This window comes from Ailuropoda melanoleuca, chromosome 6 (genome assembly GCF_002007445.2).
Source record: "Ailuropoda melanoleuca isolate Jingjing chromosome 6, ASM200744v2, whole genome shotgun sequence".
Classification (NCBI taxonomy): Eukaryota; Metazoa; Chordata; class Mammalia; order Carnivora; family Ursidae; genus Ailuropoda; species Ailuropoda melanoleuca.
In genome coordinates this window covers 130,181,582-130,207,985 of record NC_048223.1, presented here as the reverse complement: position 1 = coordinate 130,207,985, position 26,404 = coordinate 130,181,582, and the positions used below count along the sequence as shown (strand labels likewise).

The window sequence follows — 26,404 nt, the reverse complement described above, 5'->3', positions numbered from 1 at the left end:
AGAGTGGGGGCCTGGAGGGCAATGACATCTCCAAAATCCCAGCTGGGCAAAATCCCACCCCTCCCTCCTCCTTTCCTAGAGAACACTGAGCCATACCCAGAAAGTTCCAGCAGGAGAGAGGAAAGGACAGAGGAGGTAGAAACAGAACAGTAGACTCAGACCGCTGAGAAAAACCACAGAAGAGCCAAAGTCCTGGACTGGCTCCACCGCACTCCCACCCCATCACCAGCAACGTGTGGTCTTGGTAAAGGGACGGTCCCTGGCTGGCTCCCTCTGTCCACCTGGCCCCTGAGGCCGGCAGAGTGGGGCCCAGACCCAGCTTGAGAGGGTGTGTGGAGGTCAGTGAGGGCTGCCCTCCTGCCTGCTGATGATGTGTGTCTTGTACACAACCTGGAGATTCCAGCACGTCTCCTATCTGCCAGGGAAGGCCACACTCTTACCTATAAACCTGCGGTCTGCAGAAGGGCCCTTCTGAAGGCAAGGCCTACAGGTCAAAGGCCTTGGCAGGCAGAGGTCCGTGGCCAGGCAGTCTAGGACAGAGCCTGTGGATGGGGCTTCTCGAGCCCTCAGTCCAGGGCCCGCGAATCCTCAGAAGCCAGCCGCCAGACAAGCTATGGGAGGTTTGGCAGGGATGGGACGAGATGGGGGAGCTACCCTCTGCTGATTCCAGAGCTGGGCCTTCCCAACGCTGTCCCTGGCCGGGGAAACTGTTGTTCAAGAGACAGCAAGAAGAAAATTGAAAATCATAGCCTCATATAAGAAACTGGTCTTCGCTTCCTATTTTCCTACAAAGATATTTATGACCTCTGATAGTCTAAGCCAGGGGTGGGCAAACCACCACCCACAAGCCAAATCTAGCCTGTCTTCTGTTTTCGTCAATAAAGTTTTATTGGGACACAGCCATGCCTGTTCACTTACATATTGTCTGTGGCTTGGCTCCAAAATCAGAAAGGAGTAATTGTGACTGAGGCCGTGTGACCTGCAAAGCCACAGGTACTTACTATCTGGCACTTTACAGAAAAAGCTTGCTGAGCCCAGGTCTAGACATTTATAACCTTAACCTAAAGTTCAGTTTTTGCCAATTTGCTTTTAAAAATTGTGGTGAAATACACATAATTTAATATTTATCATTTTAACTGTTCAAAAGTATACCATTCAGTGACCGTAATGATATTCACAATGTTATATGATCCTCACCGGCGTCGATACCTGAAACTTTTTCATCACCCCCAGTAAAAACCCTGTCCCCATTAGACAACAACTCTGCTTTCTGTCTCTATGAATGGGATGACTCTAGGTTCTTCGTTTAAGTGGAATCATACAGGATGTGTCCTTCTATGTGTGGCTTCTTTCACTCAGATTAGTGTCCTCAAGGACACTTGTTGTTCTCGTTGTAGCAGGTGTCAGCGTTTCCTTCCTTTTTATGACTGAATCATATGCCACTGTATGGATGGACCACATTTTGATTATCTGCTCGTCTATTGACGGACATGATTGTTTCACCCTTTTCACTGCTGTGAACATGGGTGTACGAGTATCTCTATGTCCCTGCTGTTGGTTCTTCTGGGCATATACCTAGGAGTGGAATTGCTGGGTTTATGGTGGTTCTGGGTTTAACCTTTGGAAGAAAACTATTTTCTACAGCAGCTGCCCCATTGTACATTCCCACCAGCAATGTCCCAATCTCCACACATCCTTGTCAACACTTGTTATTTCCCATTAAAAAAATCATACCCATCCCAGTAGATGTAAAGTTGTACCTCACTGTGGTGTGTGTGTGTGTGTGTGTTTTAAGATTTTATTTATTTGTCAGAGAGAGAGAGCACAAGCAGGGGGAGCAGCAGGCCATGGGAGAGAGAGAAGCAGGCTCCCCGCTGAGCAAGGAGCCAGACGTGGGGCTCGATCCCTGGGATCATGACCTGAGCAGAAGTCAGATGCTGACTGAGCCTCCCGGTGCCCCTATACCTCCTTGTGGTTTTGATTTGCATTTCCTTGATGACTAGTGATATTGAGCGTCTTTTCATGTGCTTATTAGCTATCTGCATATTTTCTTGGGAAACTTCTGTTCTAGTTCCTGGCCCATTTTTGAATTACTTTGTTTTTTGTCATTGAGTTGTAAGAGTTCTCTGTATATTCTGGATTTCAGACATAAGATTTGCAGATTTTTTTCTCCATTTGTTTGACTGCCTTTTCACTCCCTTGATGGTATCCTTTGATGCACAAAACTTCTTAATTTTGATGAAATTCAACCATTTTTCTCTTTTTGCCTGTGTTTTGGTGTCACATCCATGGACTCATTGCCAAAGCCAATGTCATGAGGAATTTCTCCAGTGTTTCCTTCTAAGAGTTTACAGATTAAACTCTTGTGTTTGGGTTTCCCCCACTTCGAGTTAATTTTGCTGTATGCTGTAGAGCAGGGGGTGGGGGCGGCTTTATTTCACTGAGTGCAGTTTCCCGAGCACCAGTTGTTGAAGAGACTGCTCTTCCCCCATTGAACGATCTTGGCATCCTTGTCAAAAGTCATTCCACCGTACAGGTGAGCGTTTATTTCTGGGCTCTCTTCTATGCCATTGGTCTGTATGTCTGTCTTTATCCCAGGACCACACTGATTTGATTACTGTAGCTTGTGGTAAATTTCAAAGTCAGGAACTCTGAGCCTTTCAACTTTATTAATCCATTTTGAGATAGTTCTGGTTACTTGGGGCCTTTTTGCAATTCCACATGAATTTCAAGATTGGCTTTTCCATTTCTTCCAAAAACGGTGTTGGAATTTTGAGAGGGGCTGTGTTGAATCTGTAGATCACTTTGGGGGGCACAGACAGTGTAACATTTTTAAGACTTGCTATCCATGAATATGGGTGTTTTCCATTCATAAAGGTCTTCCTTAATTTCTTTCAGGAACGTTTTCACAGTTTTCAGCAGATACGTCTTTCACCTCTTTGGAAGTATTTAATTCTTTTAGGTGCTAGTATAAATGAAATTGCTCTCAGTCTTAGCTCTGGCTGGCGTAACAAAATGCTGGGTGACTGGGTGGCCTAACCAACAGAAATTTGTTTCATGTTCTTCTAGAGTCTGGAAGTCCAAGACCAGGGAACCAGTGTGGTCAAGTTCTGATAAAGACACTCTTCCGTCTTGCATCCATCTGCCATCTTGCTCTGTCCTCCTCTGGGGGCAATGTGGGGACAGAGCACGATCTCTGCTGTCTCATCTTATGAGGACCTTCCGCCTCGTGACCTCGTCTAATCCTAATTACCCCCCAGATAGCAGCACACTGGGGATGAGGGCTTCTCCACGTGAATTTGGTAGTGGGGGGGGGACACAAGTAAGTCCACAGCACTTTCCTAGTTTCCTTTCCAGATTGTTCGTTGCTGATACATAGAAAAACAACTGACTGTTTAATCGTTGTGCCTGCAGCTTTGCTAAATTGATTTATTAGCTCTAACAATTTTCTTGGGGATTCTTTGGGATTTTCTAAATATAGGATCATGTCATCTATGAATGGAGACAGTTTTACCTCTTCTTTCCAATTGGGATACCTTTAATTCTCTTTCTTGTTTATTACTCTGGCTGGAATTTCCAGTGGAATTTTGAACAGCAGCAGTGAAAGCAGGCATCCTCATCTTGTTCCTGATTTTAGGGGGAAGCTTCAGTTGCTCACTACTGAGCACAATGCCAGCTGTGGGTTTTTCATAAATACCTTTTATGTGTTGAGAAATGTTCCCATTATTCCTAGTTTTCTGAGGTTTTATGATGAAAAGTTGTTGGATTTTGTCAAATGCCTTTCTCCATCCGTTGAGGTGATCATGTAGGTTTTCTCCCTCTTGTATTAATGTGATGTATTACACTGATCGATCTTATGTGGAACCACCCTTGTGTTCCTGGGATGAACCCCACATGGTCTTGGTAAATAATATTTTTACTGTGATGTTGGATTTGATTTGCTAAATTTTGATGAGGATTTTGCCTCATCTATATTCATAATGGGTGTTGGTCTGTGATTTTTCTTGTGATGTGTTTGTCTGGATTTGCTATCAAGGGTAATGCTGGTGTCAGAATCACTGTGGAAGTATTTCTTCCCCTTTAGTGGTTTGAAGAGTTGAGAAGGATTAGTGTCAATCATTTAGATGTTTGGTAGAATCCACCCATGAGCCATTGGGTCCAGGACTTTTCTTTATTGGGGGGTTTCTGATTATGGATTCAGTCTCAACTTGTGGACGCTTGTTTCTTATAATATGTTGGTGCGTGCTAGCCCACAGGGTTCCCCTAGAATCCTTCTTATCTCTCCAGGGTTGGTGGTAATATTCCCACTTTCATTTCTGATTTTAGTTATTTGTGTCTTCTTTTTCTTTTTGTTAGTCTTGCTAAAGGTTTGCCAGTTTTCTTGATCTTTACAGTGATTTTCTCTACTATTTTCCCAATCTCTATTTTGCTTATCTGCGCTCTAATCTTTGTTACCTGCGTTCTGCCGGCTTTGGGTTTAGTTTGTTTTTTTCTAGTTCCTTAAGGTATAAAGTTAGGTTGTTGATTTGAGATCTTTCTTCTTTTTCCATGTAAGCATTTGCAGTTATAAACTTCCCTCTGAGCACTGCGTTTGCTATATCTTTCAAGTTTTTCATTATTTATTTACTTATTTTGAGCATGCACAAGTGGGGAGGGAGCAGAGAGAGAGAATCCCAGGAAGACTCCCTGCTGAGCATGGAGCCCGAGGCAGGGCTCGATCCCAGGACCCTGAGATCATGACCTGAGCTGAAATCCAACAGTCAGATGCTTAACTGACTGACCCGTCCAGGCCTCCCTCTTATAAGCTTTTTCTAATATGCTTTTGATCCCATTGAATCCAAGCTCTAAACTGTATTTGGATGCTCTAAGTCGTTAAGAAAGCTGCAGGCTATGTTGGGAGTGGTCTCTATGTGTGTGTTCTCATGTGCACTGGGGAGCTTTTTCTCATGGGTGAAATGTGACTTCACTTTTTATGACTTAGTATTTCAGAAATTTAGTTGCAATTTCTATAATTAGATACTGAGCCAAATAAACATCAAAATGGTGGAAGAATAAACTGCAACTTTCAAACATACGTATTGCTTCTTTGTTTTTACTCCAGGGGAAAGGGAAAGTGCTGCCTCTGCACCAGTGGCCCACGGCGGACTTCCACAGCGGAGGGATGACAGAAGGTCATTTTCTCCCAGGTTTGTAGACACAAGACAGACGCAGCCACGGGCGGGAAGAAAGGGAAGTACTCAGCGCTGTGAACTCCTGCAGCCTCGTGTGAAGCCACTTAGTCAGGACGGTGTCACACGGAGTGTCTGCTCAGTACTTGGGTGCGGTGAGCACCAACTTCACCGACTCCCCGTTGTGCGCCCAAGGACACCAGAGCCTAACGGCCTGTCCAGGGCCCCCCGGGGTCAGGGCAGGCACTCTCAGCCCAGCGCGGGGTGGGGGCGGGAGGCACTCAGGAAGCACAGTGGGGCAGCTGCAGGGACAGTGAGCCCCTGGTGAGCCTCTTCCGAGTGACCGGTCCTGCGGGACCGATGTCGCGTGGCTCTGCTACCCACAGACAGGCATCATGTTGGCCCGAGGGTGGTGGTCGGGCCGCCGGGGTTGCCGACGCGTGTGACAGACACGGCGCACGGCGCCCTTCGGTGCGTCCTCAGCTTGGGGCTCTTAGGTGCTGCTGAGAGAGCTCCCTGTGGCGCCCCAGCCTTGCCGTCCCCCTCCCGCTGTAGGTGCCGAGGACGACCTGGCGCTCCGGGCCGCGCTCTACGGCCTGCTCTTCCACTGCCACGCGGACCTCGGCGACTGGGAGGGCGGCCTCAAGGTGCTGGACGAGGCTGTGCAGGTGCTGCCGCGGACCGCACACCGCCTGTGAGTGCTGCTCCCCTCCTGGGAGCCCCGTCCCCTCCCCCCACAGGACACCCGGGACCCCCCGCCCGTCTGCACCTGCTCCCAGAGAGCCTCCCTCCCCTGCTCGCCCCAACGGTGCCGACCCCCACATCCCCATTTCCACGGATGACTTTATTTCCCCACCGGAATTCAGCACAAGAAGGGTGGGGATTTGAAACACAACACATGCCGAGTAACTCAGGTTCCGTTCTGATTTTTTGGAAGGAGGAAAAGGGGCACATTTCCTTAGTGTCAGATGCATTATCTATATTTGTTTATCATTCAAGCATTGATTTCTCCCTTTTGCTTTTCTTTAGCTTGATTTTTAAACATATGGTCATTGTGAAGGCCAAACTTGGCCAGAATTTTATCATGGAAATACAGAAATTCAAAGATGAAAGCGAAGACTACCTGGCTCACCTGTGGCACCGTCTGGCCTTGAACTCGAAGAGTGTGTACGGAGAGCTCGTCTGCTACCGCAACGCCATCCAAGCCTTGCAGGTCTGCGTGAGGAGCTCTGGTGCTGGTGACCCCTGCTTCTTGCGTACAGACGTGGCCCCGTGGAGGGAGGCCGGGCCCCTGGGCAGCTGCGTGCGAGGCCCCCGGAGGAAGACCTTGCCCAGCAGAGGAGCAGGACGCAGCCATGGGAGGGGACGTGCCCTTTTGATGAGTCAGGGGCCGTAGACAGACCCCTGTCTTCTGTCGCGCCTTCCCAGCATGGAGGGATGAGGTCCTCGTATGGGTGGGGCGCCGTGTTGCTGCAGGGGAGACGACTGTGGGGGAAGGGGGGTGAGGCCCACCCAAGGGGGGGATGCCTGAGGCTGGGCTGGGCTGCAGAGGGAGCAGGGCTCTGCAGCCTTCTGAGATTCAGGGGTCTTGGGGCACTCCCCACCCCAACAAGAACCAAGATGACTGGGGGTGATGCAGGGGCAGATTCGGGGGAGGGGAGGTGGCTTGTGTGGCAGCAGAACAGGCGGGACTTGTGGAAAGACAGGGAAGCCCTGTCAGGTGCGGGACTGAGGTTGTCCTGAAGACACACACTGGCACCAGGTGTCTGTTACACAGAATGTCACTCTCTCTCAGAGCAAATCCTGCTGCGAGGTTTCTCGACTGAGCCACGGTCCCTGGGATGGTGTGTCTCTCGGGAAGGAGTTAACTGGGGATGGGTCAGGATGTCACCCTGTGTGGTCATCACTGAGTGGTCAGTGAAGAGGCCTTGCTCCTGGGACCAAAGTCCCCCCAGGGTTCACTGGGGCCGGGCAGCATGGACCCTGCTGCTCCAGAGAAAGGCACCAGGGTCCTTGCGAAGGCTCTCTGTCCCCACTGACCCCAAGTCCGTTCCTCCCTCGCTTCCTGTTTGTTTCTCAGCGGGATAGGACGTTTTAGTCAGCTCACAGGGTCACGCAGCCATCCCCACGGTCAACTTGAGAATATTCCATCAGCACCCAGAAACCCAGTCTGTCTGCCCTCACTGCTCTCCCCACTGCCGGCCCCAGGGAGCTGCCAGTCCACTTTCTGTCCATAGGGGTCTGTCTGTCTGGACATTTCACGCAAGTGGAGTCACACGAGGTGTGTCCCTTGCGCCTGGCTTCCTCCCCTTTGCATAGTGCGTCCAGGCCTCAAGTGGCGGGCCGTGTCCATGCTTCCCTCATGCTCAGGGCTCATAGTCTTGCATTGGACGGGTGTTTGTGCTCTTCCGTGGTTAGCTACTGTGCATAGCGCCGTGCGGACACACGGTCACATATCTCTTGGGCACAGCCTGAGCAGCGTAACCACAGGGCCCTGCGCCACCTCTCCAGCTACCCTTCCAGAAGTGCTTTCCCACCAGCCGTGGCAGCGAGCGCTCCAGTCCCTCGGCGCCCGGGTGACACTGTCACCTGGCTGCCCGGTTCTAGCATCCTGGCGGGTGCCAGCGCTGTCATCACCTTTCCCCGGGTGACTGATGCGTGTATTTTCATGCACGTATTGGCCATTTGTCTGTACTTTTTGGAAAAATGTCTATTCAGATGCTTTGCCCATTTTTTAATTTGGTTGTTTTTTATTGTTGAGCTCTAGGACTTCCTCGTGCATCCTGGGCTTGACCCGTTATCAGATACAAGATTTGTAAATTTTTTCTCTCACTCTGTGTGTGGTTTTTTCAGCCACTTTTTCGCTTTCTTGATGATGTCATTTGTAGCACAAAAGTTTATAGTTTTGATGAAGTCCAATTTATTTCTCCTTTTGTTGCTTCTGCTTATGGGATGGTATCCGAGACGCTGTCCCATGGTCCAAGGTCATGAAGACCTGCTCCCGTGTTTGTTGTAGGGTTTCATTGCTGCAGCCCCTACATTGAAGTCTCTGATCCGTTTGGAGTCACACTGTGTGGCCGGTGTGAGCACGTGGATGCCCTGTTTTCCCAGCACCATTTGTGGGGAAGATGGTGGTTGTGTCATAAACCTTCCAACCCGGCTCTCACCCCTCCAGCACTCTTGCACAGCTCTTGCCAAAGCCATCGAGACCGCCATGGGGGTCCTGAGGCCCCACCTGACCTGTCCCCGCCCCGACGGGCTTCCTTCGCTGGGCTCCCACGTCCCCCTGTCTCTTGCTCACTCCTCCCCCCGCCCCGCTAACTCACTGAGGCAGAGGGCGGGGGCTCAGGGCTCGGATCCCCTCCATCCACAACCCTCCATCCTTGGTGATCTCAACCAGGCTCCCGAGCTAAACCCCACCTCCACCCTGAGTCTCCTCGCAACTTAGTGTCTACCCTGGACCCCCCCGCACCCTCACCTCGCACGTCCCTCTGCCCACTCCCCCTTCCATCTCACCATGTGTCAACCCAACACCCAAAGTCAGACTCCTCCTCAGCGCCACCCTGCTCCTTCCTGCCTTCCCAGCCCCACGGATGGCAGCTTCCCCTCCCCTTGCCCAGGGGTCAGGCGTGGGGCCGGGCAGGTGGAAGGTGGAGGTGCCATCGGCTGGGCTGGCTCTGCTCTGTGAGGCCCGGGGTGCAGCTCCACTCCCTCGTGTGGTGATTTGTGACCAGTTTGTGCATGGGCCAGGCCTTGGGCTGGGCTCTGGGGCTGCCTGCTGGATGGGGCGGCATCTCCCCCGACCCTTGGAGCCCCGGTTAACCGCAAAACCATCGAGAGAGCGCCTCACACACACATGAATGAGTGCCCATGGAAACAAAGCTGCGCACAGACTGAAGACAGCCTGACTCAGGGGGGCCGGGGGGTGGGGGGCAGGTGAGGCAGGCAGGTGCCCGCAAAGGGACTGGAGGGCCCGGAGAGACTCTGCCAGGCTTTGGTCTTGGGACAAAACTATCAGCAACGGAAAGGTTCTAATGAGTGGGGGCAGCAGATGTCCCGATAGAGGGTCCCGCCGCGGTGGAGGCGGGGTCAGTGCGTACCACTTGGCTTCGGGAAAATGGAGCAGCGGACACCCTCTGTTTCAGTGTTTGGGATGCTGAGTGGTAAGTACATGTCTCTTCTATCCTTTTTTGTTTCATCCCAAAGAAGCCAGAGAGTGAGTGGCAAAAAGTTGAGTACATCATGGAATTCAGCGAGTGGCTGTATTACAAGCAGTTTCCTATGGAAGACGTGACTTTCCACCTGAAGTGGGCGATTGACATCCTGCTGCTGATGACCCCTGCCAGTGACACACCTGAGCTGGCAGGTGAGGGTGGGGTCTGCTCTGGTTCACAGCCGGGCGTGGGGTGGGAGTGCCCTCTCGGCCCCTGCTGGGTCCTGCAGCCAGGGGAGGAGCCCTGGGACGCCATCCCTGAGGCCAGCCCGTCCCCTGACGGGGGGCATGCCTTCTAGAAGGGCCTGGTCGGGATGTGCTCATGGCTCGGGCACTCCTGTCTTGCAGAGGAGCTCCTGTCCACTCAGGGAGCCCCAGAAGGTACAGTGTCCGAGGACGTGGGGACAGTCCCCTTGGAGAAGCTTCGGAATGTGAGACAGCTGGAGGCGCTGGCCCGCGCCTGCACCCTGCTGGCCCTCATGGTGTCCCCGAGCGCTGCCGACTACGAGGACTACTGCCTCATGGCCTACACGTACCTCAGACGCATTTGGGAGGTGAGGCGTGAGGCTGCTCCCGGCTCGGTCCCCAGCCCTTGGCAGGAGCCCACGCATCGCCCTGGAGCCCATGGGCCTCACCTGCTCGTGCAGCCCCTCGGAGGAGGGCCCTCACCCCACTGCAGTGGCCGGGGACACTCTTCTCTGAAACCCACCCACCACCCTTGTCCATCCACCACAAAGTTCCCCCAGGCAATGGTGCCCAGAGCCTCCACATGTGAAGGGGACAGCCCTCCCATGCTTGCGCCTGCCTGTCCCTTGGCAGCCCTGGCACTTGGCTTCCAGAACCTTCTTCCATGCATCCCCCGTCCCCACCATCTCTTTAGAGGGCCCTACCAAGGCAACTCTTGGAGCCTCTGGCTCTTGAGGACCTCCTAAGGGCAGTGCCCCTGACCATCCCAGCAATGTGCTGGGAGACAGTGGGCCTGTCAGCCCTTGGCAGTGGGAAGAATGGGAGGGACTGGGAAGGCATCCTTGGTCTTCAAGATCCCCCAGTCCACTCTCCCACTATACACAAAACAAGGATTTTCTAACACTTCTTTTAGGAGAACCACTGAAAGTTCTATGTGTTCTTAATTAGAGGCATGAACTCACTTCTCAGAGCTGAAAGCACTCCTCGGAGGTCAGCCGTGCGTCCCCGCTTGTCCAGCGTCCTGGAGGCTGAGTGTCCCATCCACCGAGGGACGCTCAGTCACCTGTGCATGGGGTGGGCTCACTGGTGTGGCCCTGGTCCCCGAGTGGACACAAGTTTGCCACTCAGAGCCTTAGAACCACTGGCCGCCCCTCGGATCTGAGCACGTGCAGGCGTGTGTGCACGGCTGCTCTTAATGTTGTAAATCTGGATTTCGTCTTCCACAGGTGTCTGTATTAACAGCAGGAAAAGCAATTTCAGAAAGTAAAACTCTAGCAGCAAGAGCTAGTTCACATTTGTTATTGCCTAAAAAAGAGAAGGAAAAGAAGGAGAAGGGGAAGGAAAAGGAGAAGGACAGAGAGAAGGAGAAGGAGAAGGACAGAGAGAAGGAGAAGGAGAAGGACAGAGAGAAGGGCAAAGACTCCAAGCAGGTACTGTGTGCACGTTAGAATGTGCAGGCTGTGTATGGGCCCCCGACAGTGGAGGGCCAGGGCCACAGACTGGGGCCACGTGGCTGGGCCTGGACCCACACCCAGGCTGTGGGGCCTGACAAACCCCCCTGTGCCTCAGTTTCCTCTTCTATAAAGTGGAGGCAACGACCTCACCCCCAACCCCAGGCTGTTAGGAGGGTGACCCAGGATGTGTGTCTCCTCTCTGGCTGTGGGTCTGCGGGCAGGAGGCAGCAGCTCTCCGGAACAGTGGGCAAAGAGCCCCTGCATCCCATGGGGTCTGCAGCTCGACGGACAGTCCTGTCTGCACAGCCCGTCCGGAGCGGGCGCTCCCATCGCAGCACTGACTGCGCGTGTGTGCAGGTGTGGAGGTACCCCGAGCGGGGCACCCGGGTACACGCTGGGTGTGCACGTGGCAGAGAGCGTCAGCTCTGTGCTCTTGCAAGTGAAGTCAGAGTGCGTCTTGGCTGTGAAATCGAATGTGGCTGTGGTGTGGGTCACAGCCCGGGCTTGGATCACAGGAGGGGCACACGCAGGGGCGCCCTCGGGGCAGGGGCGGGCCCAGGTCCAGGCAGCACGTCCCCTAAGGCGGTGCCAGGGAGGGGCTGCCTTCTCAAGGCTCACCGCAGTCTGCTCAGGCCGAGCTGAATTCTAAAGCAGGTCCTACTCCCCGTTCACAGCATCCAGCCGAGCCTCCTGGCAAACAGCTTGAAGACTTGCCGGCAAGCATAGAGGAGTGGGCTTCCTACTCCTGCCCTGAAGAGGTCCTGGCGGTGTTTAAACAAGATAAGAGTGACTTTACCATTAACCCGGCAAGCATCCAGAAGCCGGTAAGGCAAATTCAAGCGGCGGTGTGGGCTCTGGCGGGGTGCCAGCCAGCCCGCATTCCGAACCCCGTCTCCCTGCCTGGTAGCCTTTCTGTGGTGAAGTATATCCAGAAGGAGGGGGACATAAGCAGGGGGCTGGCTTAGTGACTCGTGGAGAAGGAGACACCTGTGCGTCGCCGTCCAGGCCGAGGCGCAGGGCACGTCAGCCCCTCCCCAGACAACAGCCAGTGTCAGTGGGAGCGTCCTCTCGTCATGAGGCCCCCCCCCGAACACTCCTGGACACGACACGCTGCTGTGTGGGAGTGTCTGTGGCTGCTGTGGCGGTTAGCGCGGCCACCCCCCATCTCGGGCTCCGACCTCAGAGTCCCCCTGGGTAACCCACAGAAATCTCTCCCTCTCTGGATTTTCACACTAACCACACTGGCAAGGAAGCCCATTGGCCATGTGAGGTTCCAGGGGTTAGACCCGATGACTTTGGGGACCTTCATTGCCCACTGCCTTCCGCCTGTCTTTTGTGCTTAAAAGCATGGAAATGTTCCTTATAAACCTTCTGTGTTTGGGTTCATACACTCAGTATTTTGTGGGATTTGTCCACAGTCGTCTGTGTCTCCATCACCTGTTGGCTTTCGTGGCTGTGGAGCAGTCCCACGGCCCCGAGACTGGACCATGGTTCATGTGTCCGTTCGGCACTGGATGACACTCGGGTTGTCTCCGGTTCATGGCTTCACACACGAAGCTGCTGTGAGCGTTCACGACAGAACTCATGCGTCTTAGAACGTGTGTTTGGTCAACTGTGTCATCTCTGGCCAAACTGCCATCAGAAGGGGTTGTGGCAGCGCCATCCCCACCGGAGCGGGCAGGAGTGCCGTCGTCCACACCCTTGCCAGCCTTGTGTGGTTTCCTTCCTAGTTTGGCCGTGCAGAGGCTGCATGGGGTTCCTCCCTGATCACAGCGGGGCTGCACACCTTCCTGGGCCCACTGGCCACTCGGGCGTCCTCTCTGAGGCCTGTCCAGTCTGTTGCCCACATTTTATTAAGCTTTCTGTCTCTTTCTTGTTAATTAAGGAACTCTTTTCTGGTCTGAAAACAACACTTAGACATTTTACGAAGGGCAGATCACCTTCCGCTCTGTGGCCTGGCTCTCCTGAGGTCTTCTCATGATGAGAGATTCCAAGTGTTAATGTGATGAAAGTAGTGATCTGTTCCTTTGTCACTAGTACGTTGTGTGTCCTGTTTAAAAAGACCGTTTCCCCTTCCAAAGGTCATGAAGATATTCTCTTACGATATTTTCCCCCGAGCTTTATGGTTTTGCGTGCCCAATTCACACTGACCATCCATCTGAGGTTGGTGGGTGTGGCGTAGGGCGAGGTCAGCCTCAGGCTGTTAAACCTGGGTGTCTGAATGTTCCAACCCCGTTTATGGGAAAAGCGATTGCCCATCTTCTGTGCAGAGCCACATGTGTCCTGAATCCAGTGTCCACACACGCATGCCCACACCTCGTGGTCGAGCTTCACGTGACCTCACCTTGCTCTTCGAGGAGGTCTTGGCCGTGCTTTCCATCGTCCTCGCGTTTCCACGTGCACATGAGAATCCGAGTGTCAGATTCCACTTTCACACCCTGGTGGGGTTCGGGTCGTGATTGCACAGAGTGTCTGGGTCAGCCGCAGACTCGGGGAGAGCCTTCCGGTCTGCGAACACAGTCTGCCTCTCCGCTGCTTGAGGCCTTCCCTCGATTCTTAACAGAGGAGCGAGTTTTCTGTGTGGAGCTTACGTACATGTTCAGTTCATTTCAACGTATTTGATATTTTGATGCTATTGTAAACATGCCTTTTTGTGTCATGCTTGAACTCCACATGAAATACAGAAATATAATTTTGTTAACCTTTTAGTAATTTTGGTGATTTATCTGTAAATTCTTCTGGATTTCGTGAGCATACACCATTCCACCTACAGCCAGCTGCTTATTTTCTAGTTTCTAGTCCTTGCACTTTTCATTCCACTACCTGGTTCTACTGGCTCAGGGGTCGAATAAACACCGTGACAGCACACGGCCCCATCTCACTTCCTGCTTCGACGGGAGGGTTCGCACACTTCCTAGGAATACACTTGGTGTTTGCTGTACTTTTATGGACATTCTTTATTGACTGGGGGAGTTTCTTATTTCTCTTTGCTTTGAGTTTTAATCATGAATGGCTGTAGACTTTTACCAAGTATTTTTCTCCATCTGCTCAAGTGATAATGTTTTTTCTCCTTTATTCTTTTTGATTACATTGATCTTTTGCTGATGATTATCAGAATAAGATCAATGTGCTTGAAACATATTACTCATCTTATGGATAATCGTGCTTGACTGACATTTTGGGGTGTTTGCCTCCACGTTCATTTTCGTTCATACGGCACCTGTGTCAGGATTTGGTAAAAAGTTACCCAGGCTCTGAATCATTTCCTGCTCCCCGCCGGCCCCAGATGTGTGGCTTTCCCACCCCAACACCCAGCTCTCCTGTTGTCTGCGGACACCAGCAGGACATCCTATGAATTAACCCAGTCCCGGCATGGACCACCCAGGGTTGGTGGGCGTGGGCTCCTCAGGTTCAGAGCTCAGTCCCTCAGGGCGGCCCCCACGTCAACAAGTATTGGGTCCCTAGGCCACCACACTTCTGTCTGACGTGGATACAGATTGGAGGCTCCCATGACCCCGTCCTCGGGGCTGATGATTTGCTAGGACGGCTCACAGAACTCAGGGAAGCATTTGACTGTCTAGATTACTGGGTTATTAGGGTGCAAGCGAACAGCCAGGTGAAGAGGTCCATGGGTCGAGGTCTGGGCAGGCGCCGAGCACAGGAGCTGCTATGCGCATGGTGCTGGGGTGCGCCACCCCCGTGTGGACGTGTTCGCCACCCTGGAAACGCTCCACCCCTCCACGTAGGAATTTTAGGGAGGTTCCATTATGGAGGCATGAGTGATGACATCATTGGCCGTTGGTGACTTCCCATCCTCTCCCCATCCCCGGCATCAGCTCCAGCCCTCTGGTCACAGGGTTGGTTCCCTGGCACGCAGCCCCCATCCTGAGCTGTCTAGGGGCTGCCCAGAGTCACCTCACGGGCGTAAACTGGGGTGTGCTTGGAAGGGGCCCATGAGTCACAAGATTTGCAAGGGTTTTAGGAGCTCAGTGCCAGCAACCGGGGACAAAGACCAAGGGTTTATGTCCTCCTGGGTCACAATCTCACACTGACCTTTTAGTCAGTTAGGAAGTGTTCCCTCCCTCCTCCCTTTTTCTGGAGGGACGTTGTGCTTTTACCGATACTTATTTTTTTAAAAGTCTGGTATATGACAAAGTGGTATTTTTATTTATTCTGTCCATTAATAACTATTATTTGAGAACATTTTAGTATTAATGGAACATAATCTAAGAGAAGTTCAATTTTTTACATTTCAATCCCAGGGTATTAATAAGAGATAATAAAAATAATTATGGTCAAAATTATTACATCAAAACTTAAAATAAATGCTTGGTATTAGTCTACATACAAATTGGTTTTTGGCATAAAGTTCTTTGACTGTAAGAAAGAACATTTGATTTATTTCACTAATGGGACTATCCCTTAACGCCGGGATGGCCTCTCCGTGGTTTTTCTTCTGCTGTGTTACCGGTGGTGTGAATGGGGTTGAGTGAAGAAGTGTGCATCACATTCATTCCAAATAAAAGTACGTAACCTAGCACTCTAGTAACGGGGAGCAGGCAGCGGTGCGACTCACCAGCGTGTTTGAGGCCGATGGGCTAAGCCTAAGGAGTTCCGTCAAGATTCAGGAATTAAAGTTCACACAAGATACAGTATGAAGCCAACTTGGGAGCTTAAGAAAAGAACAAAGCCATAAATCGCTCTTTCTGGCAATAGTGAATTTTCTACCATTTTCCCTGTGACTTTAGACAATCTTTGCTGGCCTGCGGGGTGCGAGGGCGGGGCCAGCCAGGACACTCTGCTCGCCACCGTGGAAGGCACCCCCACTTTTTTTTTTTACATTCTTGGGGAGAATTTGTATAAGATTATTTGGTATTTCTTCCTTAAGTTTGGGAGAGTTCCCTGGTGGAAACTTCTGGGCCTTTTCCTAAGTTACGACTTAGTTTACTTTGTAGTTCCGGAGCTCTTCAGGTTTTCTGTTCCTCCTTGTAAATTTGGTTTGTGGGTTGTGTTTTTCTAGGGTGTTTCCACTTCATCTAAAATTTCAAGTCTGTAGTATAATGTTGTTCTTGATGTCCTTTTATTATCTTTCAGTGTCTTCAGGGTCTGTAGGGTTTGTGTCTTCCCACCCCTCTTTCCTGACCAGCCTCCCCAGGCATCACTGATTATTAGTCCCTCAGAGAACCACGTGTCCTCCAGGCTGCCCAAAGCCATTGGCTTTCCAGCAAGTCCCCGAGACGGCCACTTTACCTGTGGACCACCCTTAATCCTCAGGCGCAGCCCTTTGGGGACCCAGCCTGGCCACGTAGCTTTCAGTGGGCCCTCAATACCGCTTTGTTGTCTCCACCTTACAAAAAAAAAACCCCAAACAAACAAACAAACAAACAAAAACCAGACGTACCATCCAGCCTCCCAGCTGCCTCTTGAATCCGCAGAAACCCCCAGGACAAATGTACCTCAATATGGCAGGCCCATTTCTCTGGATACCCACTGTCTTCTGGCGCTTGGCCCAGTAACTTCTCCCAGCATCACCCAGTCTTCAGAGCTTTTGGCACGTTTCTAAAATACTTCATCCAACTTCTCTGATTTTCTACTGCAGAATAATTATTTTATCAAACCCCGTCTGTCTTTATAAGTATTGGTTCTTCTCTACCCGTGTTCATTAAGAAATTCTGTTTTTAATGGGTCAGGAGTTTTTAGGGTGAGTATCAATTTGAGTAAATTTGAGTAAATATGTAAATGGCTTGTTTCTTTGAGAATGTGTATCTGTACTTGGTTGTTGAAGATTACGGATGATCACACATGGCAAGATGAATGAGGGAGAGAAGGGGGAGAGCACATCATTCATTCAGCAAACACTGTTGAGCACCTGCTGTGTGCCAGGGACTGTGCTTGGCGTGGAGAAGGACAGAGGTTTTTGAAGAGAGACCCTCCTAGCTAGTGGCCTAACTTTCCTCCCCTCTTTGACCTTACGTGTTTGTTGTGTATTTATGTAGACATACACTTTATATTATCTGGACCATTTGGTCAGAGCCCTGCAGAAGATGTCGCTTTATGAGCTCACCATCCCAGTGCTGCAGTTGGGCGTAGTAATCGCGGCCTCTGTGGTAGAAAGCAAGAGCCTCAAAGATCTCTACCACCTGCGGTCAGTATAACCATCTTATGTTTGGGGAAATGGGGGAACATCTAGCTGCCTAAAGGGAAAAATTTCTCCAAAGCAATATGAAAGCAAACGGCATTTCCAAATATTAATTCTGTGGTTGACTATTTCTATAAATAATAGTTCCTCTGATTTGTAAAACCAAATAAATCAATATTCTTGAACATAAAAATAATAATTTTATTTTAAAATTTCGACCTGGTCCTTAAGAGAAGATCCTTGTTCTAGGGCAATGTACATTGAAGTGTTAGAATAAAGGGCCACTGTCTGTAGCCTACTCACCCAGGAAGAAATCTCGGGGGGTAGGGGCAGGGAGGCAAAGGATAGAGCAAATGCAGTGGTACGCTTGTGCTGAAGGGATCTGGGCGAGGGTGCACAGTGATACTTTGTAGTGTGTGTGCAGATTTTATGTGACCTTCAAAACAAAACCGTTTTACCCCAGAATCAAAGCTTCTCTCTGCTGGCAGTTGTCCCGGGTGGTCAGAGCCCCACCCATGATGCCTTGTTTTTACCTCTGAAGGTGACCCTGAGATGGTACATATGTACTGAGTAAGATGAATGAGTGAATATTAAAATTTTTTCTACCTGAAATTTGGTAGCGGCACCTGTGTCATTTTGCTTAGGTCTAAAAATTATTGAAAACATCACTAAATTATACATTCCTTTTTTGTTTACCACTCGTTAGGCACACTGAGCCCGATATAGCCCAACTCTGATCTACCACGTCCCACATGACCGTGTTCTTTCTCCCTATCGCCCCTTCCCTTAGACTTGCCCTTGTTTGTTCTGATTTGAAATTGCGAGAAGCAGCTGCTTGCCATGAAGAGGTGGCCGGGCAGACCTACATCTATGAACTGGAGCAGGCGAGGTGTGGTCTTTCCCCACCGCTGTTATGTCCCCGTGGGCGGAACACCAGCTCGCCTGTAAACAAGGAAGGATTTGGCCAGTGCAGTTCCGCTAGGCTGTGTCCCCTCCAGCCCCAGGCCCAGTCCTTTGTCACAGCCAGACAATGGGGTGTGGGAGGACCCTCAGCCTGGGGGGGGCTGTGCCAGATGTGGGGGGCTGTGCCTGGGGGCAGTCATGGGAATTTTTGGTTGTCTTTGTAAATAGGTGAGTGACCCGTGGCTTCTTATCGCTATTTTCTTTTGCGTTTCTTGATTACTAGTGATGTTGACCATTTTCCGGAATTTCTTGGCCATTGTATTTCTTCTTTGGCATGTCCCCTATGTTACTTACATCAGCTGCAGAAAAGAAATTGCCTTGAGAAAGGAGAAGAATAAGGAACCTCTCTTAGAAGACAGTGTGCCGACGCTGGCTGAACCCATAACCGCAGTGGAGCCCGTGCAGATGAAGCCCCTCGTGGCCAAGGATAAGGTAGCTTCGCTCTGCCGGCAGCACCTTGCTCCTAGCCCAGCGGGGCAGCGCCAAGGCTGCACTCGGGCCGCTAGCCAGGATGCGTATTCACTGTGGACTGTGTCCAAACCCTCATGCTGGGGTCCCTGGGAAACCCAAGGACTGGTCAGGCGTGTCCCCTCCCCGTGGGCCCTGGATGTCTCTGGGGAAGCCGGGGCTACAGATCACCTCGGAGCATGCCCGCCAGGGCCCTGGGCAGAATTCAGAGAAGATGGGCAGGGTGGTCGAGGCCCGGGCAGCTAGAGAGTGGCCAGGAGGTCTGACCACTAACCGGCTCTCCTCTCCACACAGTGGGCTCACTTTGTGTGGGCCCGCCCATGAAGGAAAGTAGCCATCCCAGCCACCAGGCTCCGAACACCTGTCACTGTGGGAGTACCACCCTTGGGACTCCATTTGTAAGCCCCCAACATCAACCATTTGGGAGACGTGGTAGGAACATGCCAGGCCCCTGTACATCTTGCTGAACTCAGGGGCTCAGTGACCCCTCCCATGCCAGTCCGGGTGCCGCCTGGTACCAGAGAGTGGGGTCACAGAGCGTGGGACACGGGCGGGAGCAGGGACCAGCTCTGACGCACCTGGGGTGGGCGTGCTGCATGTGAGCTAGTGGGTGAGAAGAGATGGCTGTCCCAGGAGACCTCACGCTGCAGAGGCAGGGAGCCCAGCCTGGTGGGAAACCATGGATGGCCGGCAGCTTCCCGCCAGCCTCAGAGGCACAGATTTGCCTGCCCTGCCTTCCAGCTCCTGAAGATAAACGCAGAGACTGGGAGGGGCCTGGAAGGGACATCGTTCCCCCAGCTGTGGGCCCTCAAAGCAGAAGTGCTGCTGGAGATGGACCTGTACCAGCCTGCGAGGCTGCTGCTGTCGGAGGCCTACCTGGCCTTCCAGGTAAGGGACTGCCGGGGCCTGGGGGGGGGGGAGGGGCACCTGTCCTGCTGGAAGTAGCCCCGCGTACCTGCGAACCACCCACCGCTGCTCTCTGGGATGCGGGCTGTCTGCTTGCCATTCTGGAATGTCCGTCTTGGACTTGGATCTAAGTCTCTGACCTTTGCTATTTTTCTCTGGTTTTCGTTCACTCTTCACTGAGATTTGGTAAAGTCCCTGCTTCCCTATGGTGGCTGTGGGTCTGATTCCATGGATGGCGGGGTTCCTTACTCCTCAGGTGTGGGCCCTGCAGGTGTCTGGGTTCTCTTGGGCCTCACTGGAAGCCTGGGGTGTTCTGAGCCTCCTCGGAAAGGCTTGCGTTCCCACCTGGCATCTAGATCTCAGCACAGCTCCTTAGCCCCCCTGCTGAGCTGCTTAAACCCGCTCTGCCCTTGAGCATAGATCTCCGGGCCCTTCTGTTGCCCCCCCGTGATTGGCCCTTCTAGTGCCAGCACTTGCAGGCCCCAAAGCCCCAGCTGTCTCCTCCCGAGCCCGGCTGTTGCTTTTCTACTGGGCTCTGTCCCCCGTGAGTTTGGAAGCCCATGTGTGCGTCCCTCCTCTCAGAGATGGTGGCTCTCGGGCACCTGCAGACGGGGGTTTCTATCCACGTCCAGCTTAGAGAACTGCATTCCCTGGGGGCCAAGGCAAAGCTACAGGACCAGACAGGCTGTCACTGCTTTGAAGGACTCCAGAGAAGTCCCTAATAAAAACACAAAAATTCAAGGCCATGGGAGACTCGGGCCGTGGGGAGGGTGCTCAGGTGTGTGGGTCTCGGCCAGCACAGGCCAACACAGATAGCTGTGTGCAGGCCTGGCGGTGAGACGGGCATGTGCGGGCCAGCTGCAGAGGGTGCGCGGCCGGGGACAGAAGGGGGAGCACCCGGGGTGGGGCTGAGAGGCTGCAGTCTGCTGGCAACGGCCTCTTCTGAGACCAGGGGGCCGAGGAGCCGGGTGTCAGAGAGCTCTCGGGGGAGTGTCTGTCCCCAGAGGGTGGCTGGGGCACCTTTGCCTCCTCCAGACTCCACACTGCCCCTCCTGAGCCTTCTGTCACGTGTCCCACACACACGGATGGTGCTCTGCCCACGGGCCTTTCCCTCCTGGCCATCTGCTGCCCTGAACCGCCCACACCATGGCCCCGTCACTGTGGGGCCATAGCGGTCAGAGCCTGGTGACGTCTCCCGGGGGCATCTGCAGGCACCAGCTCCTGCTTCCGTCCACAGCAGCCCGCAGTCCGCCTCTCTGTTGAGGCTCCTCCCAACCCCCCGACCAGCACGTCCGCCTCCTGAATCCACCTCCCTCTCCTCGTCTCCAGCCTGTGCTTGCCTTCCAGGGCCTTGGCTCTTGGGACCACAGGCCCCAGGCCCACCAGGCCCCCGCTTCAGTCTCTTCGGGCTGCATGCTAGCTGCCCTGTCTGGAGCCAGCGACCTTGGACTCTGCTCTTCCCACCTGGGCACCCCACGTCCTCCTGCCCAGGTGTGGTTCAGAGGCCAGCAGCACCCCCACCCCATACCCAGGCCACCTGCAACTGTGCGCGATGGATGGGGGATGAGACAGCCCTGGCCGGCTAGGGTGCAGAAATCCGTCCCGCCCACCCCCGCTGCCCTCAGCCAGCGTCTGGACGGCGGCTCCCCAGAGGGCACTGGGGACTGCTGTTAAGGGGTGGGGTCGGGAACCCTGGAAGTGGGTTTTAGCACATGCACAGGCCGCAAGCCTGCCCAGCCCCGTGCCCTGAGGGCAGATGCGGGGCGTCCTTCAGAGGTGAGGGACCAGCCCAGTGGACGCCCTGTGTGCGAAGGCCTGGTGCCCGGAGCTGCTCTCACGCTCTCTCCCCCACGCCGTCCTCTGTCCGCACATGTATTTACTGCAGGGGCTTGATGATCCTTGTGCAGAAGCGAAATGCCTGCACCTCCTAGCGCGGCTGGCAAACCGGGAGAAAAACCACGGGCAAGCCAGGAAGATGGTGGAGCAGGCCCGGCGCCTGGGGGGCAGCGAGGAGTTCTGGTACAGCTCGGCCCTGACCCTGGCAGACACGCTCCTGGCCATGGAAAGCAAAGGCAGTGAAGAGGTGGTAGGGCCCTCCCTGGCGCTCGCGGAGTGGGGCACGTGGCCGGGTCTCCGTGGCCGGGTCCCCGTGGCTGGGAACCTCACGCAAACATCAACGCCCTGTCTTCCTCAGGCCTGCCAGTTGTTTCAAAGACTCATAGACGCCTTCAGGGTCCTGCAGAAGGAAAGACCTAACCGAGTGCCCATCCTGCAATTTATGATCACAGACCTAGAAGCCAGGTAGCTCTTCGTAAGAAAAACTGTTAATTCACATGAAAGTCAGGGTTGACTTTATTCTTTATGCGGTTTTCCAAACCTCTGAGGTGCAGAGAATCACATTCAGAGAGACATCTGCCCACGCCGCTGACCCAGGGGACCTTCTCTGAAGCAGAGCCTTCCCCCTGGGGACCCCTGCCTGCGGCACGTGGCCCCTGGGGGGAGGGGCGGCCCAGAGAAGTCTCCAGAGCCTGACCTTTGGCCTTCCGGCTCCCGGGGGCAGTGTCTCTTCCTTTCCAATGTGCCTTTTTCTTGGCACAGGGATGCAGGTGGCTTGTTTGGTTCCTAAACGCTCAGGGGACATTTCTGAGCTGCCCCCAGGTGTGCGTGGGTTTTCTGCAGACACGCGTGGGGTGAGGGGCAGACAGAGCCCTGGTGGGGGTCTGGCTGCAGGGTTTTCTCCACCCCCGGAGATGGCGCGGAACTCTGTCCCATGAGCAGGTGGTCCCATGAGCAGGTGCCTTCCTGGGGTCTGTCCTGCTCTGTCTTCACCTCTGCGCTGGCTGCTTCCCGAGCCTGTCGCCTGTCTGGGCAGGTGGCAGGCGCTTCGGGCGTGGAGCTCTGAAGAGCGGCGCTGGTCTTCTGTGCTTATTGGTCGTTCAGAATTTTGGCTTCTTTTTGAGCTATCTTTCTGGGAATTTGTATTCTTCTGGAAAATTGTTTCCTCTGGGTTTTGGGTCATGTTGGCAAGTCTGTTTCTGGACACTTTTCCGTAACGTCACGGAGTCTTTGTCACAGGGGTGTCCCCTGGCGCCCGTGCCCCGCTCCTCCCCTAAGTCAGAGCTGCGCATCACCGTTTCACTGACCTTTACACAGAAGCAGCAGAGCCTTGTTCTCTTCGTTTTCCGCGTTGTGTTTGTTCTGTTCTGAGAGGGGCTGTTCATGGCTGTTCCACCCGCACGGGTTCCCGCTCCTGCTCAGGGTCCCCGGGACTCCTGCGGGCAGCACCCACACGGCGGATGGGGACTTCCCTGTGGGTTCCTGCCCCTGAGTCACAGCAGGCTGCTGCCGGGGGTGGGGGCGCTACTTTCCAGCTTGACTGTCTGTGATGGAAGCGTGTGGACGGTGTGGTTTCTGGTCTGTGGGAAGCATGCTCGGCGTCAGGGCGACGCTGGCCAGACTGAGGTCGCCACGTGGGACGGTCCACGCCCCCGCAGATGTGTGAGCCACCAGATCCGGGCCATTCAGGAACCAGCTGGCTGTGAGACTCCTGAATGCTTGTTTCTGCTGACGGAGATGCACGACCACTTGATGGAGATCGAGGAAAAGTTGGCTGCCTGGGGCTACAAAGAGAATTGTGTGGACGTAAAACTAGAGCGCGCAAAGATAAAGAGGTGAGCAGCCCGTTGGGGGGCCCTCCTGGGGGGCTGAGGGGACTGCCCTCTGAGCACAGGGTCAAGCCCCCCTCGGGGCCCCGTTGCCCTCCCACAGAACCTCCTCCCGGCCTTGCGGCTGCCCGCACCTCCCTCCAGGACAGCGGCACAGGGGCTGTCCGTGCTCTCGTCGGGCCCCCTCAGGGTCCCACCTGCTGCATCTCTGCAAACACACGGACACACCCACAGCGTTCACACGTTGGTCACATTTGTGCAGCCACAGGTCACACTCCCATATGCACATGACCGGTGATCGCTCACAGCCGTACACATGTCAACCCTGCACGCCCAGCACCTGCTCTGTCATCGAGGGCAGGGGCTGGCCCAGAGGCAGAGGAGCGAGGCCCGGCCTCAGTAAACGGCCTCCCTCACCCACCTCCCCTCCACCCAGCCGGCCCTGGGCCACCCGCGTGCTTGGTGTTCACGCAGGCATTTCGGAGCACGACAAACAAATCTTGTGTGTTAAAAACAGCCTTTATAAGGGAAAAGCCACCTGGACACGTGTGGAATGTAACTTTGATCCTATTATTACAGAATCGATTATATGGTCATTATAGAACTTTAAAAAATCCAGAAAAGCACAAATAGGAAAACAAGGCAGTTAAATCAGCACAATTAATGTCGTGGTGTTGGTTCATTGGATCTGTTAGGCATAGATTTAATTTTACAAAAATAGTATAGAGTGCAAAATTATAGAACATCTAATCATAAAATTTGAAGTCCTAATAGAAATGCAGTATAATTATTTAAAAATTATGTACTGTGCATTTTGTTAATACCGATGGTATAATGCTTCAAAGTTTGTTCTAAATTCCACTCTTCCATCTTGTAAAGGTTATGTGCCCAAAATGAGAAAGATGAAGAGCAAAAAACCGCGTATCGCTTGGAGGCGTATGACTTGGTCCAGAGAGCTGTGGCTGAGACAGAGGAGCTGTTCCTCAGTGTGCGGGGCTTGCTGTCCCTGCAGGAGGTGAGTCTGTGTCCTGGTCCCTCCCTGGAGCCCAGAGCACCCGCACACAGATGTGCCTGCACTTGCCCTCAGTAGGCGGCCTGCTTCCAGTTTGGCTGACGTTCGGCAGCAGCAACGCGACTTGCCCTCCCTTCCGAAATAACCAAGAAGTGGACAAAAATGTGAAACAGATTTTCAGCACACTAGATGTCCACCTGGGCACCTTCATCCGTGAGCGGAGGTGGCCCCACCCCATCCACACTCACTGCAGAAGCGGGGGGCCCACGGGGGTCAGGAAGGTGTCAGGCCCACCCTCAGGCTCGGAGCAGCACCTGCTCCCACCAGCCAGACCAGACAACCTTGTGACCCCGGGGTGCTGCGCAGAGCAGACAGAAGGTCTTGTCTCTGTCGGGTATAATCTGCCCTGGATCTGCCTGAAAAGTCGTAGAAGACCTGAGAGGACCACAGTGTCCGGTGGCCCCAGAACAAAGGCAAAACCAGGAGCACAAGTGTCCATCTGCCGAAAAAGGAATGCACGGTGTCTGGCAACCAATGAGAAGTTAACATGCCGAAATCCCAAGCAAAAGTTGCATGCAAAATTACCATGCCAAAAAGCAGAGAAAACATACTCATAACATACAGAACAATCCATCAAGACCAACCAAGAACTGGCACGGATATCAGAGTGCAAAGACAAGGGTGTTAAAAGTTACTACTGACCACAGTATGTACCAAGACCACAATGCAATGACAGTAGAAATCAAAAAGCAACATAAAAGATAGCATAGTTAGGTCCATAGAGACAGAGAGCTGATTAGTGGTTGTGGGGGGGGGCAGGGAGGGGCAAAGGACAGGGCTGTTGAGTGGGGAGGGGGTTCCCTTTTGGAATGAAGAAACATTTGGAAGTAGATGGGGTGATGCTGCACAAGGTTGTGAGTGCACGAAGTACCGCTGAATTGTACACGTTATTTTGTTTAATGTTAGTCTTCATGGTTAGAAAGCAGAAGAAGAACAAACTGCAAATAAATAAGCAGAAGAAAGGAGACTGGAGATCAGAGCAGAAATCAGTGAAATGAGAACCCTGAAAATAAAGGGTAAAATCAACAAAACCACAAGTTGTTACTTGAGATAAACAAGTTCATACACTTCTGTCCACACTGATCAGGAGAAGAGAGAGGACATAAACGATCAATATCTGAAATAAGAGATGTAACATCAGCACTGACCCGATACATACTAAAAGGATAATAAGGGACTATTCTGAGCAACTTTATGATGACATAGAACAATTCCTTGAAAGACACAAACAACCTCAAAAAGAAATAGATCACCTGAATAGCCCTCCATCCGTTAAAGACGTGGAATTTGTAGTCAACAGTCTTTCCACAAAGAAAACACCAGACCCAGACGGCTTTACTGGTGAGTCCCACCAAACATTTAAGGACAGCATAACACCAATTCAACACAAAGTCTTGTAGAAAATTGAGGAGAAGGGAACACATGCCCGCTCTGCAGGGCTAGTTTGACCCTGACAGCAAAACAAAACACACACTACAGGTCATCATTATTCATGAACACAGATGCAGAAGTTCTAAACAAAATTTTAGCTAATTAATTCAATAATATGTGAAAAAGATAACACATCAATGCCAAGTTGGGGTTATCCTGGGATTGTTTAACATTCAAAAATCAATCAATTTGGCTCACCATATTTTTTTAAAAATTAAAAAACCATATGATCACCTCAGTTACAAAACCCAATACTCATTCCTGATTGAAGAAAAAAAAAAGAAATAAAGAAAGACTCTTAACAAACTATTATTAGAAGGAAAGCTCCTTGAGCTGATAGACTACGTCTGTGAAAACACTAGGGCCCATGTCACACTTAGTGGGAAAGAAGAGCACTAAGACGGCGGTGTGCCCTCGCCCCAACTTCATGCAGAATGCCCAGTCTAGAAAGGAAGAAGTAAAACTGTCTTTGTTTACAGATGGCATGATCATCTGTACAGAAAATCTCACAGAGGGGCACCTGGGTGCCTCAGTCGGTCAAGTGTCCAACTCTTGATTTCGGCTCAGGTCGTGATCTCAGGGTCGTGAGATTGAGCCCCGCGTTGGTCTCCACACTGGGTGAAGAGCCTACTTAAGATTCTCTCTCCCTCTTCCACTGCCCCTCCCCCACCTGCTTGCATGCTCGAGCTCTCTCAAAAAAAAAAAAGAAAAGAAAAGAAAAAGAAGAAAGAAGAAAGAA

The 26,404-nt window shown here is 52.5% G+C and overlaps 1 protein-coding gene across 1 annotated transcript in view; it reads left to right on the top strand.

Annotated features, from left to right (window-relative positions):
• The window catches only part of LOC100465393 (cilia- and flagella-associated protein 46), a 97,481-nt gene that overhangs the window by 37,728 nt on the left and 33,349 nt on the right, over window positions 1-26,404 (top strand). The window contains exons 25-39 of the mRNA XM_034663486.1: window positions 5,102-5,186; window positions 5,724-5,862; window positions 6,198-6,381; window positions 9,375-9,534; window positions 9,730-9,935; window positions 10,794-10,997; window positions 11,696-11,845; window positions 17,018-17,166; window positions 17,951-18,049; window positions 18,423-18,555; window positions 19,333-19,479; window positions 21,383-21,580; window positions 21,692-21,798; window positions 22,992-23,168; window positions 24,042-24,177. Coding sequence (XP_034519377.1) covers window positions 5,102-5,186; window positions 5,724-5,862; window positions 6,198-6,381; window positions 9,375-9,534; window positions 9,730-9,935; window positions 10,794-10,997; window positions 11,696-11,845; window positions 17,018-17,166; window positions 17,951-18,049; window positions 18,423-18,555; window positions 19,333-19,479; window positions 21,383-21,580; window positions 21,692-21,798; window positions 22,992-23,168; window positions 24,042-24,177 — 2,274 coding nt within the window. The remainder of the gene's footprint in view (window positions 1-5,101; window positions 5,187-5,723; window positions 5,863-6,197; window positions 6,382-9,374; window positions 9,535-9,729; window positions 9,936-10,793; window positions 10,998-11,695; window positions 11,846-17,017; window positions 17,167-17,950; window positions 18,050-18,422; window positions 18,556-19,332; window positions 19,480-21,382; window positions 21,581-21,691; window positions 21,799-22,991; window positions 23,169-24,041; window positions 24,178-26,404) is intronic.